The sequence below is a fragment of the Sus scrofa genome, unplaced genomic scaffold, assembly GCF_000003025.6.
Source record: "Sus scrofa isolate TJ Tabasco breed Duroc unplaced genomic scaffold, Sscrofa11.1 Contig63, whole genome shotgun sequence".
In the NCBI taxonomy this organism is placed as follows: Eukaryota; Metazoa; Chordata; class Mammalia; order Artiodactyla; family Suidae; genus Sus; species Sus scrofa.
Window position 1 is genome coordinate 17587 of NW_018085271.1, and position 13849 is coordinate 31435.

At 45.5% G+C, this 13849-nt stretch overlaps 1 protein-coding gene across 2 annotated transcripts in view; it reads left to right on the forward strand.

Annotated features, from left to right (window-relative positions):
- Positions 1-13849, forward strand: part of LOC100153359 (multidrug resistance-associated protein 4-like) — a 161393-nt gene that overhangs the window by 17273 nt on the left and 130271 nt on the right. For both annotated transcript variants that reach the window (XM_021082309.1, XM_021082310.1), the window contains exons 7-11: positions 2755-2856; positions 6069-6158; positions 7863-8054; positions 13255-13349; positions 13547-13633. In XM_021082309.1, coding sequence (XP_020937968.1) covers positions 2755-2856; positions 6069-6158; positions 7863-8054; positions 13255-13349; positions 13547-13633 — 566 coding nt within the window. The remainder of the gene's footprint in view (positions 1-2754; positions 2857-6068; positions 6159-7862; positions 8055-13254; positions 13350-13546; positions 13634-13849) is intronic.

Below are 13849 nucleotides of genomic sequence, written 5' to 3' on the forward strand. Positions count from 1 at the left end.
GCCACGTAGTTGTGTGCAGTAGCATGAACATGACAACCTGCTGAGGACTTGGGACTTTCCTGGGGCTGACTTGGTCAAGCTGCTTTGTGTCCTGATGAACAAAGCACCTTTGTTTTGGGCAGCAAACCTAAATTTTTTCTCACGTACATAAAATTTATGGCAGGAAGGTGGTCTAGGAATTTAGAGATCTGTTCAGCATTAGTTGTTGTCAGTAAAGGGGGAAAATGTCTGAGAATAAGGGTGGGTGTTAGCCCAGCAACCTGCTTCGTGGTGTGTTGAGGTAATTGTTGAAATTTTTTTCTATAAGATCATGGACCCTTTTTCAGCCCTTCTAGTGTCTACAACCCTTTAAAAAGCTTAGGTCTCTGGCTCATCAGAATTACCTGGAGTGCTTATTAAAACTAAATGATCCCACCCTGGAGATTCTGATTCTCCAGGTCTTGGCTGGGGCCCAAGGTACCTATGTCTTTAGTAAGCGCCCCTGTGCTCCTGCAAGTAGGCCACGTTTGGGAAACATTGCTGTAGAAGTAGGAAAACACACAAAGCCTCAATGTCCTCGAGCAAGTATAAAGACATCTTGTTAGGCCTGAAAGAATCTTAAGACTAAAATGAATTTAGAGGAAAACCTGTCTTGGTTTGTGCTAGACGTTTGGGGGGCAGATTTGCAGTTTATTCACCCATTCAGTCACATACCCCACAGAATAACAGGGTAGCTGCTTGGAGCCTGGCGCAGGCTAGATGCACGTGTCCAGTGGCAGGTGAGCAAGTACCGAAAGTCCTTTCTGCTTAGAATTTACGTTTCATCAAGTGGCGGGTTAATCAAGAACCAAATAATGAAACTCAGTGTGCATCTCTATGTCCTTAGGGCTTGGGAGGTGGGGGAGGTGGGAGGCTGATGCTTTGCATTTTCCAGGGGATGGTGATGAAGTAGGGGAGCGAGAGGTGGATTGTGGGCTGCTTTGAGTTTGGGGGCTGCAGAATCACCTGGATGCACTGAAATGGGGAATACCAGAATAGGACCAGATTTGAGGAGGAGAAGAGCATGAACTTGGCTTTGAGTTCTGAGGGGCTTTTGAAATACCTGGTAGTTGCTCTAAGACCCAGGCCACCAACCAGCCATGGGTCTGATTCAGCCTCCTTTTTTAACGGTTAGTGGGCAGTAATCAGATGCTCCGTTTTCTTCCTTTCTCATCTCTCTCTTAGATGTGTTACTGCCCACTGAGAAGGCAGAAAGGGCAGCGGGAGGGAAAGAGAAGGTCAGCCCAGTGGACTGACCGGATGTCAGGACTGGGTGAGGTTTGTCTGTGGATGCGCTGAAGGTGTGGGGGACACGTCGAGTGTAGAGCTCAGGTGCTGTTAAGCCCTGCTGCCCCACTTCTTCTGCAGCCTGGGACTCAGCAGATTGGATGGACCACCTCCCGGGATTTGCACCAGGTCACGTCTGGGGCTCTAAGAAGGAAATCCACCACCCCTGCCCACCTTGGATGTGGGGGATGGTCCGTCCCCACAGCAGACCTCCGGTGGCTTCATAATGTCGTGTCTTCTTGTTTACACATGCTTTTCAGTTTCCTTTTTTTTTTTTTTTTTTCCTTGTACAGAAATTGGATTACAACCTTGTAGGCCCAAGAAGCCCCTGTATTTTCCTCTTAGTAAGGAAAGGAGACTGAGTATCTTGGCATTGAATGACTCCAGTAAGATTGTAAATATCTTGCCACAATTTCAAAGCTCTGATAGTCCTCAGTGGCTTTTCCCTCCAGTTAAATGTGTCTTTTCGGTTATATTGATCACAAAGCTGCTTAGATTTGTGTTAGCTTTGTAGTGGTTCCCAGGGCTTGGTTTTATTCAGCTAAACGGTGTCGAATAGCTGCTAAATTGCGGGAAAATGGCAAGAAGTGGAAGATGGGCCATTCCTGCTGTGCAATAGAGAGCACTAACCAGTGATTGTGAGACGATGCTTGCATAGTGTTTGTTAAGAGATAGAAAGGTAACAAGAGCATTTCATTTTTAGAACAATGACTTAAGTGATAGTTAATGACAAGCAGTGATGTGGATTCAACACGGTGAGGAGCAGAGCAGAGTGTACTTAAGTGTCTGGGTAAAGGTCATGACCCCAAATTGGCAGAACCAGGATTTTCCTTCTGAGTCTCTGCTGGAGGTCTTGTGCTCCCAGCTAGTCCTGTGACACCTGATTCCTGAAGGCCTGGGAATGGCCTTCCCTTTGTTCCCACCATGTGGCCTGGTGCTTGGCAGATGGTGGGATTCAACAAGTCCTTATGGAATTGTTTCCTAGTAGCTCCTGTGTTTGTTGTTAGTAACACAGAAGTAAAACAATGGAAGTGTCCAGGTTCTAAAGGTGTTAGAGTTTAGAGGCATATTTTCACTTAAAGGAGGAACAAGGACACTTTGTGAGAAAGTTACAACTTTCCTCATGGCCAGAACTCTTAATTTGTGTGTGTGTGTGTGCGCGCACATGTGCGTGCATATATATGTATATGTAGGTACATATATACACACATATATACTCTATTATGTATACTATATACATACTATATTACCTGATTGTATATATTACACTAATAATAGTATGTTATTCTATATGTTATTTAGTATGTTCTGGAGTGAACCAACACTTTAAGTATGGTTGGCAAAATGATATGTAGGCTGTATAAAGTTTTTTAGTGCAAGTTCTAGGGGAGCAATTATTTTTGTACTTTGTTTCTGCAGTTTAAATATCTGTTTTTCCTTTTTCTGCAGAACTTTCTGTTACTCGATGAGGTATCAGAGTGCAATTCTCAGCTGCCATCAGATGGTGAAACGATAGTACAGTTGCAAGATTTCACTGCTTTTTGGGATAAGGTAACAAGTCCTCTATTTTAAGAATGTAACTGCTAAAAGACTGTCGGTGACATAGATTTACTGGAGAATTTTGAGAATTTACACAGGGCATAAAATGTGATTTACTCATTTACCCAAAGTATGTTATAAAATTGCTGAAAATGAGGAATAAAGTTTGTAACTAAAGGAAATTAAGTATAAAGGCAGCCTAAGACCTTTGACTTGTTCTCCCATCTCATTTTCAAGAGAACTTTCACAGTGTTAGCACATTTTGAACTTAAAGTACTTACATTTGTTATGGTAGAATTATATGACTGGCCAGACAAAGTGCTGCAGTGTAAAGGGGGTTCACTGACAGATAAATAAGCAACTGTTAAAAATCAGAGGCTTTGGAGAATCAGTGCACGTATGTTTGCCTTGATACTCTCTGACCATCTCATTGCAATACACGGAGCAAGGTCGTGATCTGGATCTTTGCTGGGGGGTAGGTGGGGGCCCCCCTCCTAAGCTGCTGGGTGGTGCTGGCTACTTTGGTGGCAGCCAGCCATTTAAATTCTTAGCAGTTCTCCTGGTCAGCTGCTACGTTTGTCACTATATGTTCACATCTTTTAAGTTATTAATTCTTGACCCAGGCTTCTGGGATTCAGAGGACACCCGGGAGACTATAGCTTTTCTGCAAACAAGAGGCAGGCAGAGGACATGGGGGGAGGGGTCTGTCCCAGGAAAACTGCATAGGGTCCTGCTGGGTTACATCCTCAGACTTTGTGCACCTTGCATTGTAGTAGAGAGTACCCTATTCTGTTGTCCTGGCCTTGCCTATGGTGATTGTGTCCCATGCTGGGGTCATTAGTAATTAGGGCCTGTCAGGTTAGGTCATGGGTGAGAGTCCCCAGCAGGGGGAGGGCACAGACATTGGGGATTTTGGGGAGAAGCCGAGTCTGAATGAAGCACATGCTGGTTGGGAGGCAGGAGATAGACATGAGCTCTCTAACCTGCCCCTCTAGACAGCCAGGTGGGCAGGTGGGGGAAGGTCTCAGGTACCCAGGTCTCATTCATGAAATGATGGGCCTTGGTCTCAGTCTTTAAATTTCAAAATAAATGGTCCTGTGGGAACCTCCAAATCTCCGGGGGGTAGGGGTATCCAACTGTGTTTGGCACAGAGTAGGGGCTCAGCTGATGATCCTGGCTGAGTCATTGTCCCCTGAGCCTGGATAACCTGGAGAGAAGGGGACCCAGAACACCTGAGCTGTTTGGTGCTGCCCTCCTCTGGTTACACCGGGGCAGTGCCGGATCCTGAAGCCTGACAGAGAGGGAACTCCGGGGCTGTCCTGACAGACTGTGTGTGTGTGATAGTGGGGGACAGCAAGCTGATGTATGTGGCTATTTTGTAGTCCTAACTAAAATAGGAACCCTAAGCATCAGACAAGAAGAATGAAGTGGAGAAGTATAAGAAAATTTCTCTTGTATTAAAATCTAGCTTCTTGATAGTTTTTATATAATTGCTATGAAATCTGGGGCTAGCAGTTTTGATAGAGCAATTTTTGTTTTAGTAAGTGACTATCCCACAATCTATTCAGTCATTCCCAGAAAAGCTTTTCAGTTTGAAGATTATCCAGCCCCTCTGCTTTTGGGCATTTTACTAATCACCCCCCCTTTTTTTTTTTAAGCATGAGCAGCTCCTGAGAATTTCCCTAACATTATATGTACAGATATACATACACCCTTCCGTCTCTTTATCTTGGAACTTACAGATTGTTCAGGAACATGAGCTGTGATTGGCATGATGAGTCCTTGGTCTTTCTTCTTCCTCACTCAGATTGTGTGCTGTCGCATGTACCTCCATGTTCTGTTTTTTTTTTTTTTTTGTGGGTGCTGTTTTGTTTTGTTAATAGTAGAAATACTTTTTTGTTCCTGTCTAGCCAAGACAGGTAATGCCTGTAAGGTGTATAAAACTGAGGCTTTTTCACTCTGATCCGTGAAGTCATGCTTAATTTCTTTATTCTTTATTCTTCATTTTTGTTGTTGTTAGTGTTAAATGACACCCCTGGTGAAATCTGAGGCTTGGAGTTCCCGTTATGGCTCAGCGGGTTAAGAATCCAACTAGTATCCCTGAGGATATAGGTTTGATCCTTTTCCTCTCTCAGTGGGTTAAGGATCCAGCATTGCTGTATGCTACAGCCCAGGTCATGGATCTGGCTTGGATCTGGTGTGGCTATGGCTGTGTGGAGGCCGGCAGCTGTAGCCCTGATTCGACCCCTAGCCTGGGAACTTCCACATGCCTCAGGTGTGGCCCTAAAAAAGAAAAACAAAGAATAGAAATTAGAGCCTTGACCACCATTTACATGAATTTTCCAAGAGAGACTTTAGCATCTAGAGTTCCCCTTTGCTTTCTGGGCATTACTGAGATTAAATCTTTCTTACACGAAAAATGGAGATATTAGTGAATATTTCAAATTATTTCTTAGCAAAGGGCCAGGCACTCCATGTACTTGCTTCCATATGCCACAGGCACAGCCATAAAATAAATAAATAAATAAATAAATAAATAAAACCATGCATCATAATTCAAACTGATGAATGGCTAAAACCCTCCCACACTGAATATTGTATTAAGTGTATTATTTTATTTTATTATTTATTTATTTTTGTCTTTTTGCCTTTTCTAGGGCTGCTCCCTCAGCATATGGAGGTTCCCAGGCTAGGGGTCGAATCGGAGCTGTAGCAGTTGACCTACACCACAGCCACAGCAATGCGGGATCTGAGCTGCATCTGCGACCTACACCACAGCTCACGGCAATGCCGGATCTTTAACCCACTGAGCAAGGCCAGGGAATGAACCCGCAACCTCATGGTTTCTAGTCATATTCGTTAACCACTGTGCCATGATGAGAACTCCTAGTATATTATCTTAATAAGTTAGTGTGCCTTATGCAGGTTGCACTTCAAGCAGGTGCCTTGTCATTTCAACTGCTTAAATTCTGTGGGTGTCTAGGGCTGCGTCCGTGTGGAAATCTGGTAAAAGAAGGATCCTTCCTAAAGGCAGCTAAGCTGCTTCAAACCCTTAGAGAGGTGTGATCGGATGAAAAGGCCTCCAGGACACAGTATCTTCACGCAGGAAGGAGGAAGATTGGGGTTATATTCATGTATCAGTGGCTTTTAATTTTCTTCATTTTCTGAAGCAGTTTGTGTTACTTTATTGAAATGGGCACATTTTTGTAAACTTCCATTTGTAGGCCTCAGAAATTCCAACCCTCCAAGGCCTTTGCTTTACTGTGAGACCCGGGGAACTGTTAGCTGTGGTCGGACCTGTGGGAGCAGGAAAGGTAAGTTATGATGCTTCAGGCAGCTTGATGCAATGATGCAGCCCCTAGCAAATCTCAGAGTCCAGCCCAAAGGTGTGTGGAAAACACCCAGTGTGAATTGGGTGTGTGTGGAACAGCATTTCTCTAAGTGTGATCCACGGAACTTTTGTTTTGCAAGAAGGTTTCATGGCCAAATAAACCTGGATAAACACACACTGTGTTTTCCTTCTTGGTGCTTCCATTCGCACAGCTGGAACTGCTTGTTGGGAATCTGCATGTCCCAGTGAAGGAAATGATTTATGTGAGAGCTGTTCAGGACAGACTGAGACATGGGGACTTCTTTTTGTCACAGTGGCCCCTCCAGGAAGTCTGGAGGTTATCCTGGCTCTTCTGGGAAGGTTTTTTTTTTTTTTTTTTTTTGCTCTCTTTAGGGCCATACTTGTGACATATGGAGGTTCCCAGGCTAGGGGTTGAACTGGAGCTGTAGCTGCTGGCCTACACCACGGCCAACAGCCACGTGGGATCTGGGCCAAGTCAGCCACCTACATCACAGCTCACCGCAACGCCGGATCCTTAACCCACTGTGCAAGGCCAGGGGTCAAACCTGTGACCTCATGAATGCTGGTCATATTTGTTTCCTCTGAGCCACCATGGGAACTCCTCTTCCAGGAAGCTTTGAGCATCTCCTCCTGTGAGTGGACTTGGCCCATCAGTCACGTGTGGTGAACGTGCAGCCACGGGCTGGAGCCAGAGACACAGACGTGAGCAAGACCCCACCCCCCTGCCCTCCAGAGGCAGTCAGGTTCCGGGGCGACACAGAGACGCGGGCAGGTTATTTCAGCCCTGTGTGGTGAGTGCCCTGGTGGTGTGGACACAGACACGTCCCCTGTGTGTGTAGAAGATGTGGAGTTCGTGCACGTGTACTGGTGTCCTGTGTCTGTGCAACAGGATACAGACCATCAGCGTGGGCTGTGTCCATGCGAGGGCGACGGTTTCCTCTGGGATGGACTTTGCTCCTTGCACACAGCGCCCTGCAGATTTCTTTTAAATAATCATCTTTGGATGTATTCCTGACACAGAGCTTTTTAAGAATAAGTGCCTGTCAGGTAGAGGATACCCAGATGCAGGAACCAACTGCATTAAACACCAGACACATGCTGGGCTGCTGTGCTCGTTAAGGATGTCAGACATTCTTTTTTCTCTCTGCTCTTGAGGGCCGCACCCGTGACATATGGAAGTTCCCAGGCTAGGGGTTGAATCAGAGCTACAGTTGCTGGCCTATACCACGGCCAAGGAACGTGAGATCCAGGCCACATCTGCGACCCACACTACAGCTCATGCAACACCGGATCTTTAACCCCTTGAACGAGGCCAGGGATCAAACCTGTGTCCTCATGGATACTAGTTGGGTTTGTTACTGCTGAGCCATGATGGGAACACTGTCATTCTTACTAGTCTTTGCTGAGTATAGCACTTCATTTGGGGAAATTCTTGGGCAGACTATGTTGTTGTACTATCTTGTTAATATTCCTTATCAAACATTAGTTTACACTTTCTGATAATGTTAATTAAGATTTTTGCCACATCTGCCAGTAATGTACTTTATCTTACTCTGAACAAGAGGGTTCTGTTGTTTATCAAGCGCCCAGGGCAGGGAAGCTGTGCTGCGGCGCCTGTTCTGTCCTGGGTGCTGCCTGCTCACAGGTGTGTTTGCGTCTGTTTCAGTCGTCACTGTTGAATGCGGTGCTGGGGGAGCTGCCCCCGAGTCAGGGGCAGGTCACCGTGCGCGGGAGGATCGCGTATGTTCCTCAGCAGCCCTGGCTGTTTCCCGGAACCGTGAGGAGTAATATTTTATTTGGGAAGAAATATGAAAAAGACCGATATGAAAAAGTACTAAAGGCTTGTGCTCTGGAAGAGGTGAGTAATGACTTCTGAGTTGAATGTACTCAGATTTCAAATAATAATACTGTTGATTTAACTACAGGGCTTGTTGAAAGTTCTTTTTTTTTTAATTTGAAAGATCTTTGAATTTTTAATAATTTAAGGTGGCTTTCTGGGTAAATATGCAGGCACATACTCTATTACATCGCCACCACAGCTCATGGCAATGCCAGATCCTTAATCCTGATGTGTTAACAACTCTCAAAGAATGCTTTTTTAGGGAGATTCCTTCATTTTGTGAAGTTTCACTTACTTTTAACCTATTTTTTAACGGACAATCTAAAAAATCTGCAAAAGTAGAGAGCATCTTGTAGTGAACCCTCAGGTACCCAGCTTCAACCAGCATCACTGGCATCCAATCCAGTCTTGCTGCATCTGCACCCAGCCCTCTGCCAGCCCCAGCCCCAGCCCCACCCCAAATTATTCTGAAGCTGATCCCAGACCTCAGATTAGTTCATCTGTAGACATTTCATTCATTTTTCCTAAAATATAGGAAAGCCTTTGGGATGAAAAAAAATCATGTTATGTCACCTGAAAAATAACCCAAATTCTTAAATATCATCAATATTCTCATCTGTGTTTATATTTGTTAACCAGCTCACTGAGAAATCTCCTTCACCATTGGTTTGAATCAGACTCGCATGAGCTCTGCCCCCTGCACGTGGTTAATGTCTCTGCCGTCCCTTTCAGTCTCTAGGTTGCCCTCTGCACTTGGTTTTTGACTCGTAATTTATTATTTAAAGAATAGAGAATGCTCTAAGATTTCTTTCTTTCTCTTTCTTTCTTTCCTCTTTTTATGGCTGCATCTGTGGCACATGGAAGTTCCCAGGTGAGGGATCGAATCAGAGCTGCAGCTTCCAGACACAGCCACAGCCACAGCCACACCAGATCTGAGTTGCACTGAAACCTATGCATAGCTTACAGCAATGCCTGATCTTTAACCCACTGAATGAGGCCAGGGATTGAACCCATATCCTCACAAAGAGGACATAGGGTACTTAACCTGTTGAGCCACAAGGGGAGCTCTGCTTTAAAATTTCTTTTTCTTTTCTTTTCTTTTTTTTTTTTTTGTCTTTTCTAGGGCCGCACCTGCGGCGTATGGAGGTTCCCACACTAGGGGTCTAGTCAGAGCTGTAGCTGCCGGCCTACACCACAGCTCATGGTGATGCCAGATCCTTAACCCAGTGAGTGAGGCCAGGGATTGAACCCACAGCCTAATGGTTCCTAGTGGATTCATTGACCACTGAGCCACGAAGGGGACTCCTTAGTATTTTTTGTTTGTTTGTTTGTTTAAAAATTTCTTAGTACTGCATTGTTTCACTATGGGAGAGATTGTTTTCAGAAACGGCATTCAGTTTCACAGAAAATGGCAAGATGAAGTGCTTGTTTAACTGTATGTTGACATTTAAATAAAATTAGCAAATGAATGTTGAAAACTGAATTCACCTGATGGAGGAATATAGTTCCCATTGTGGCTCAGCAGTTAACAAACCCAACTAGTATCCATGAGTATGACGGTTTGATCCCTGGCCTCGTTCATTGGGTTAAGGATCCAGTGCTGTGAGCTGTGGTTTAGGTCGAAGACGTGGCTCCCATCCACGTTGCTGTGGCTGTGGTGTAGGCTGGCAGCTACAGCTCTGATTTGACCCCTAGCCTTGAAAAAACAATAATGATATGGTATTTCTCTTTCTCTTTCTGACTTACTTCACTCAGTATGAGAGTCTCTAGTTCCATCCATGTTGCTGCAAATGGCATTATTTTGTTCTTTTACATGGCTGAGGAGTAGTCCATTGTGTATAAATACCATATCTTCCTAGTCCATTCATCTGTTGATGGACATTTTGGTTGTTTCCATGTCTTGGCTATTGTGAATAGTGCTGCAATGAATATGTGGGTGCAGGTGTTTTTTTCAAGGAAGATTTTGTCCAGATATATGCCCAAGAGTGGGATTGCTCGGTCATATGGTAGTTCTGTGTATAGTTTTCTAAGGTACCTCCATACTGTTTCCCATAGTGGTTGTACCAATTTACATTCCCACCCACAGTGCAGGAGGGTTCCCTTTTCTCCACACCCTTTCCAGCACTTGTTATTTGTGGTCTTATTAATGATGGCCATTCTGACTGGTATGAGATGGTAGTTTTGATTTGCATTTCTCTCATAATCAGTGATGTTGAGCATTTTTTCATGTGCTTGTTGGCCATCAGTGTATCTTCTTTGGAGAAATGTCTATTTAGATCATCTTTTGCCCATATTCCACTGGGGTTGTTGGCTTTTTTGCTATGGAGTTGTGTAAGTTGTTTGTATATTTTCGAGATTAAGCCCTTGTCAGCTGCATCATTTGAAACTATTTTCTCCCATTCTGTAAGTTGTCTTTTTGTTTGCTTTATGGTTTCCTTTGCTGTGCAAAAGCTTGTCAGTTTGATTAGGTCCCATTGGTTTATTTTTGCTTTTATTTCTGCTGCCTTGGGAGGCTGACCTGAGAAAACATTTATAAGGTTGATATCAGAGAATGTTTTGCCTATGTTCTCTTCTAGGAGTTTGAGGATGTCTTGTCTCAGGTTTAAGTCTTTCAGGCATTTTGAGTTTATTTTTGTGCATGGTGTGAGGATATGTTCGAGTTTCCTTGATTTCTCACAGCATCCTTAAGTGTAGTGCTTCTTGTTTTTGTAACACAGTCTGCAGAAGAGGAAAATGAGACTTAGGGTGATCAAAAGACTTGTTTATCATGAAGACGCCAGAGTGCCACTTGCTTTCTCCCCAAATTTGCTAACGTAGAGACAGACATGAGAGCTCCATCTGCAGAAAACTATTGCTGTGTGTCCTAGGTTGATGTCTGAGAGGATTAGTGGGTTACACTCCCGCCACCAACCGCCAAACTCTGCTTGTCTGTGCCAGGATGGTAGAGTGGTAATTATAGGCAATCTAAGAAAAGGTTTCTAATATGATGACATGCAACCTGAACCTGACCTCTTGCCATTTGCAGGGGCTGTTCTTCTCATCTTTTGTTCCCAGATATTCTGGTTTGTCTATTTACTTCTTCTTTTTCTTTTTGGGCCACCCCCACAGCATGTGGAAATTTCTGGGCCAGGAATCAAGTCTGAGCTGGAACCACAGCTATAGCGAATCTGGATCCTTAACCCACTATACCACAGCATGAACTCATGTCTATTTACTTCTTAAATAATACCCAGATATAACTTTTGGGTTTTTTTTGGTCTTTTTGCCTTTTCTAGGGCCGCTCCCGTGGCATATGGAGGTTCCCATGCTAGGGGTCCAATCGGAGCTGTTGCTGCTGGCCTACACCAGAGCCACAGCAATGTGGGATCCAAGCCGCTTCTGTAACCTACACCACAGCTCCCAGCAACGCTGGATCCTCAACCCACTGAGCAAGGCCAGGGATTGAACGTTCAACCTCATGGTTCCCGGTTGGATTCATTAACCACCGAGCCATGACGGGAACTCCATGATACTCAGATATAACTTGTGATGGATTCCCAGTTCTTCAAGTCATAACTTCTCATCTACTCAGCTTTGAGTTTTTCATGACTTTTCACTGAATAGGATAAGCACCTACTTAGTCCAGCTTCTCTGCTCAGTGTCCCTTGAGCTCACTGTGTCTTTTGCTCTGGTTTTCCCTGCCAAGCCTGCTCTTTCTGCCCCCATTTCTTGTACAGATCTTGCCTGTCAACCTGTCACTTGCCTTAAGTATCACTGTGAAGACACGGGTCAGGTGTTGTCCCTTCTCTGAAAGTGGGAAACTGAGGCTGAGTCAGCAAAATGGCCAGTTTAAGCCACACTCATTCCCTGATAAAATAAGCCTGTGCCACCAGCCCTCACACTGGTGCCTTAGCACAGACCCTAACACTTGCACATCCAGCTTCTCTGTGATGTCACCGAGAGGTCATCAAAGCTTGTCCATGACCAAAGTCTTCCAAACCCACATCCACCATCTTCTGAAGCTCAGTAATGGAACCCCATCCTTCCCCTTCCTCACGGCCACACAGCACAGGCCTCCTCTTCTACAATCCACACCTGCCCGTCAGCAGGTCTCACAGAGGCCACCTTCGAGATGTGTCTGGAGTGTGACTCCGTCTCTTCACTCCTGCTGCTTCCACTCTGGTCCTGGCACTGTCATCTCTGGCCTGGATTATTGCAGAAGCCTCTAACTGGGATCCACCCTCCCCTCCCCCTCCTCCTCACTGTTTTCCTCAGAGAGGCAGGCGTGGTTCCTTAAAGTCTGGGGTTAGTAGATGCAAACTATTGCATTTGAAATGGATAAGCAATGAGATTCTGCTGTAGAGCCCAGGGAACTATATCTGATCACTTGTGATGGAACATGGTGGAGGATAATGTGAAAAAAAGAATGTATATATATGTATAACTGGGTCACTTTGCTGTAGAGCAGAAATTGATAGAACATTGCAAATCAACTATAATAAAAAAAAATTTTTAGTAATTTCAAACTAGGAAAAAAAGGCACCTCAGGCCATGTCGTCCTCCCCACCCCTTTTCCTGGATGTGACCCCAGGGCTCCTTCTGCTCTGTCTGCCCTCACTCCGCTCATGTGTGCTCAGCTCCAGCTCTCCTGGCCTCCTTGTCTGTCTTGGAAAACCTTGGGCGTCTGCCCCATGGCCTTTGCACTGACTCCTTCCTTTGTGTGGATCACCCTCTCCAGGTCTGGGGAGCCCCCTCCACCCTCTGAGATCTGCTCAGACCCCCTCTGAGCCGAGCCCTTTCTGACCCCAGTGTAGACACACTCTCCCCACTTTCCTCTCTGTCCCCTAAGCCGGCTTCCTTTTTCTCCTGGTGCTTAGTGCTTGTACTCATGTTAATTTTCCATACTGTCCATCTCCCACCATGGAAGAAGCTCTAGGGACTTAGTTTCCTCATGGCTGAATTCACTGTGCCCAGAACAAGGTTTGGCATAGAGTCAGTCCTCAATGAATGTCTGCTGAAATGGTCAAATGCATAAATGCTGTGCAACTCTACAGAATGAAAACGAATGAAGAGCCCTGCAAGTTTTTTTTAATGTTCAAGGTTACACTTCAGTCACTATGAAATATACTCAATGTTCTCCATCAAATACTTGTATGAAGAATTGATGCTGGAAGTTTAGGATGACAGGAGGAGAACACATTTTAAATCTTTTCTTGTTCCCTTTTCTATTTTTGTCTAGGATTTGCAGCTTTTGGTTGGCAGGGATCTAACTGTGGTTGGAGACCGGGGAACCCCACTGAGCGCAGGGCAGAAAGCCCGCATCAGCCTCGCAAGGTAAAGGGCGTTTCTGAGGCCTCTAGTGGAGGTGAGTGTGCGGACCCCTTCCCGGGTGGGCGCCATGGGAAGCAGGGGCCCGGCCCTTTCCCTGGGCTCCGGGAAGGAACACAGAGATGCTGGAGGCTGTCAGGATCCAGAGGTAGGATCCCGTAGCAGGAAGCGTCCTTCTCCTGACGTCTCTCTACGTTTTCTAGAGCCGTGTATCAGGACGCAGACATCTACCTTCTGGACGACCCGCTCAGCGCTGTCGATGCAGGGGTCAGCAAGCACCTGTTTGGACAGTGAGTTTGCTTCTGTTTCCTGTCATGTCTGCTGCTTCCAGGATCCCTGCAGGTCCAGGGAAGGGAGCTCAGGAAAGCCTCTGTGCTTCCGGAGACTCGGCTCCTTCCGCCCCAATGTCCCTTCCCCCTCCCCACCTACAGGAGACCCATCGCATAGAAGTTGTGCAGAAGGATGAGGTCAGGATGGAAAGTGCAGAAGGGGCTTCCAGTGTGTGG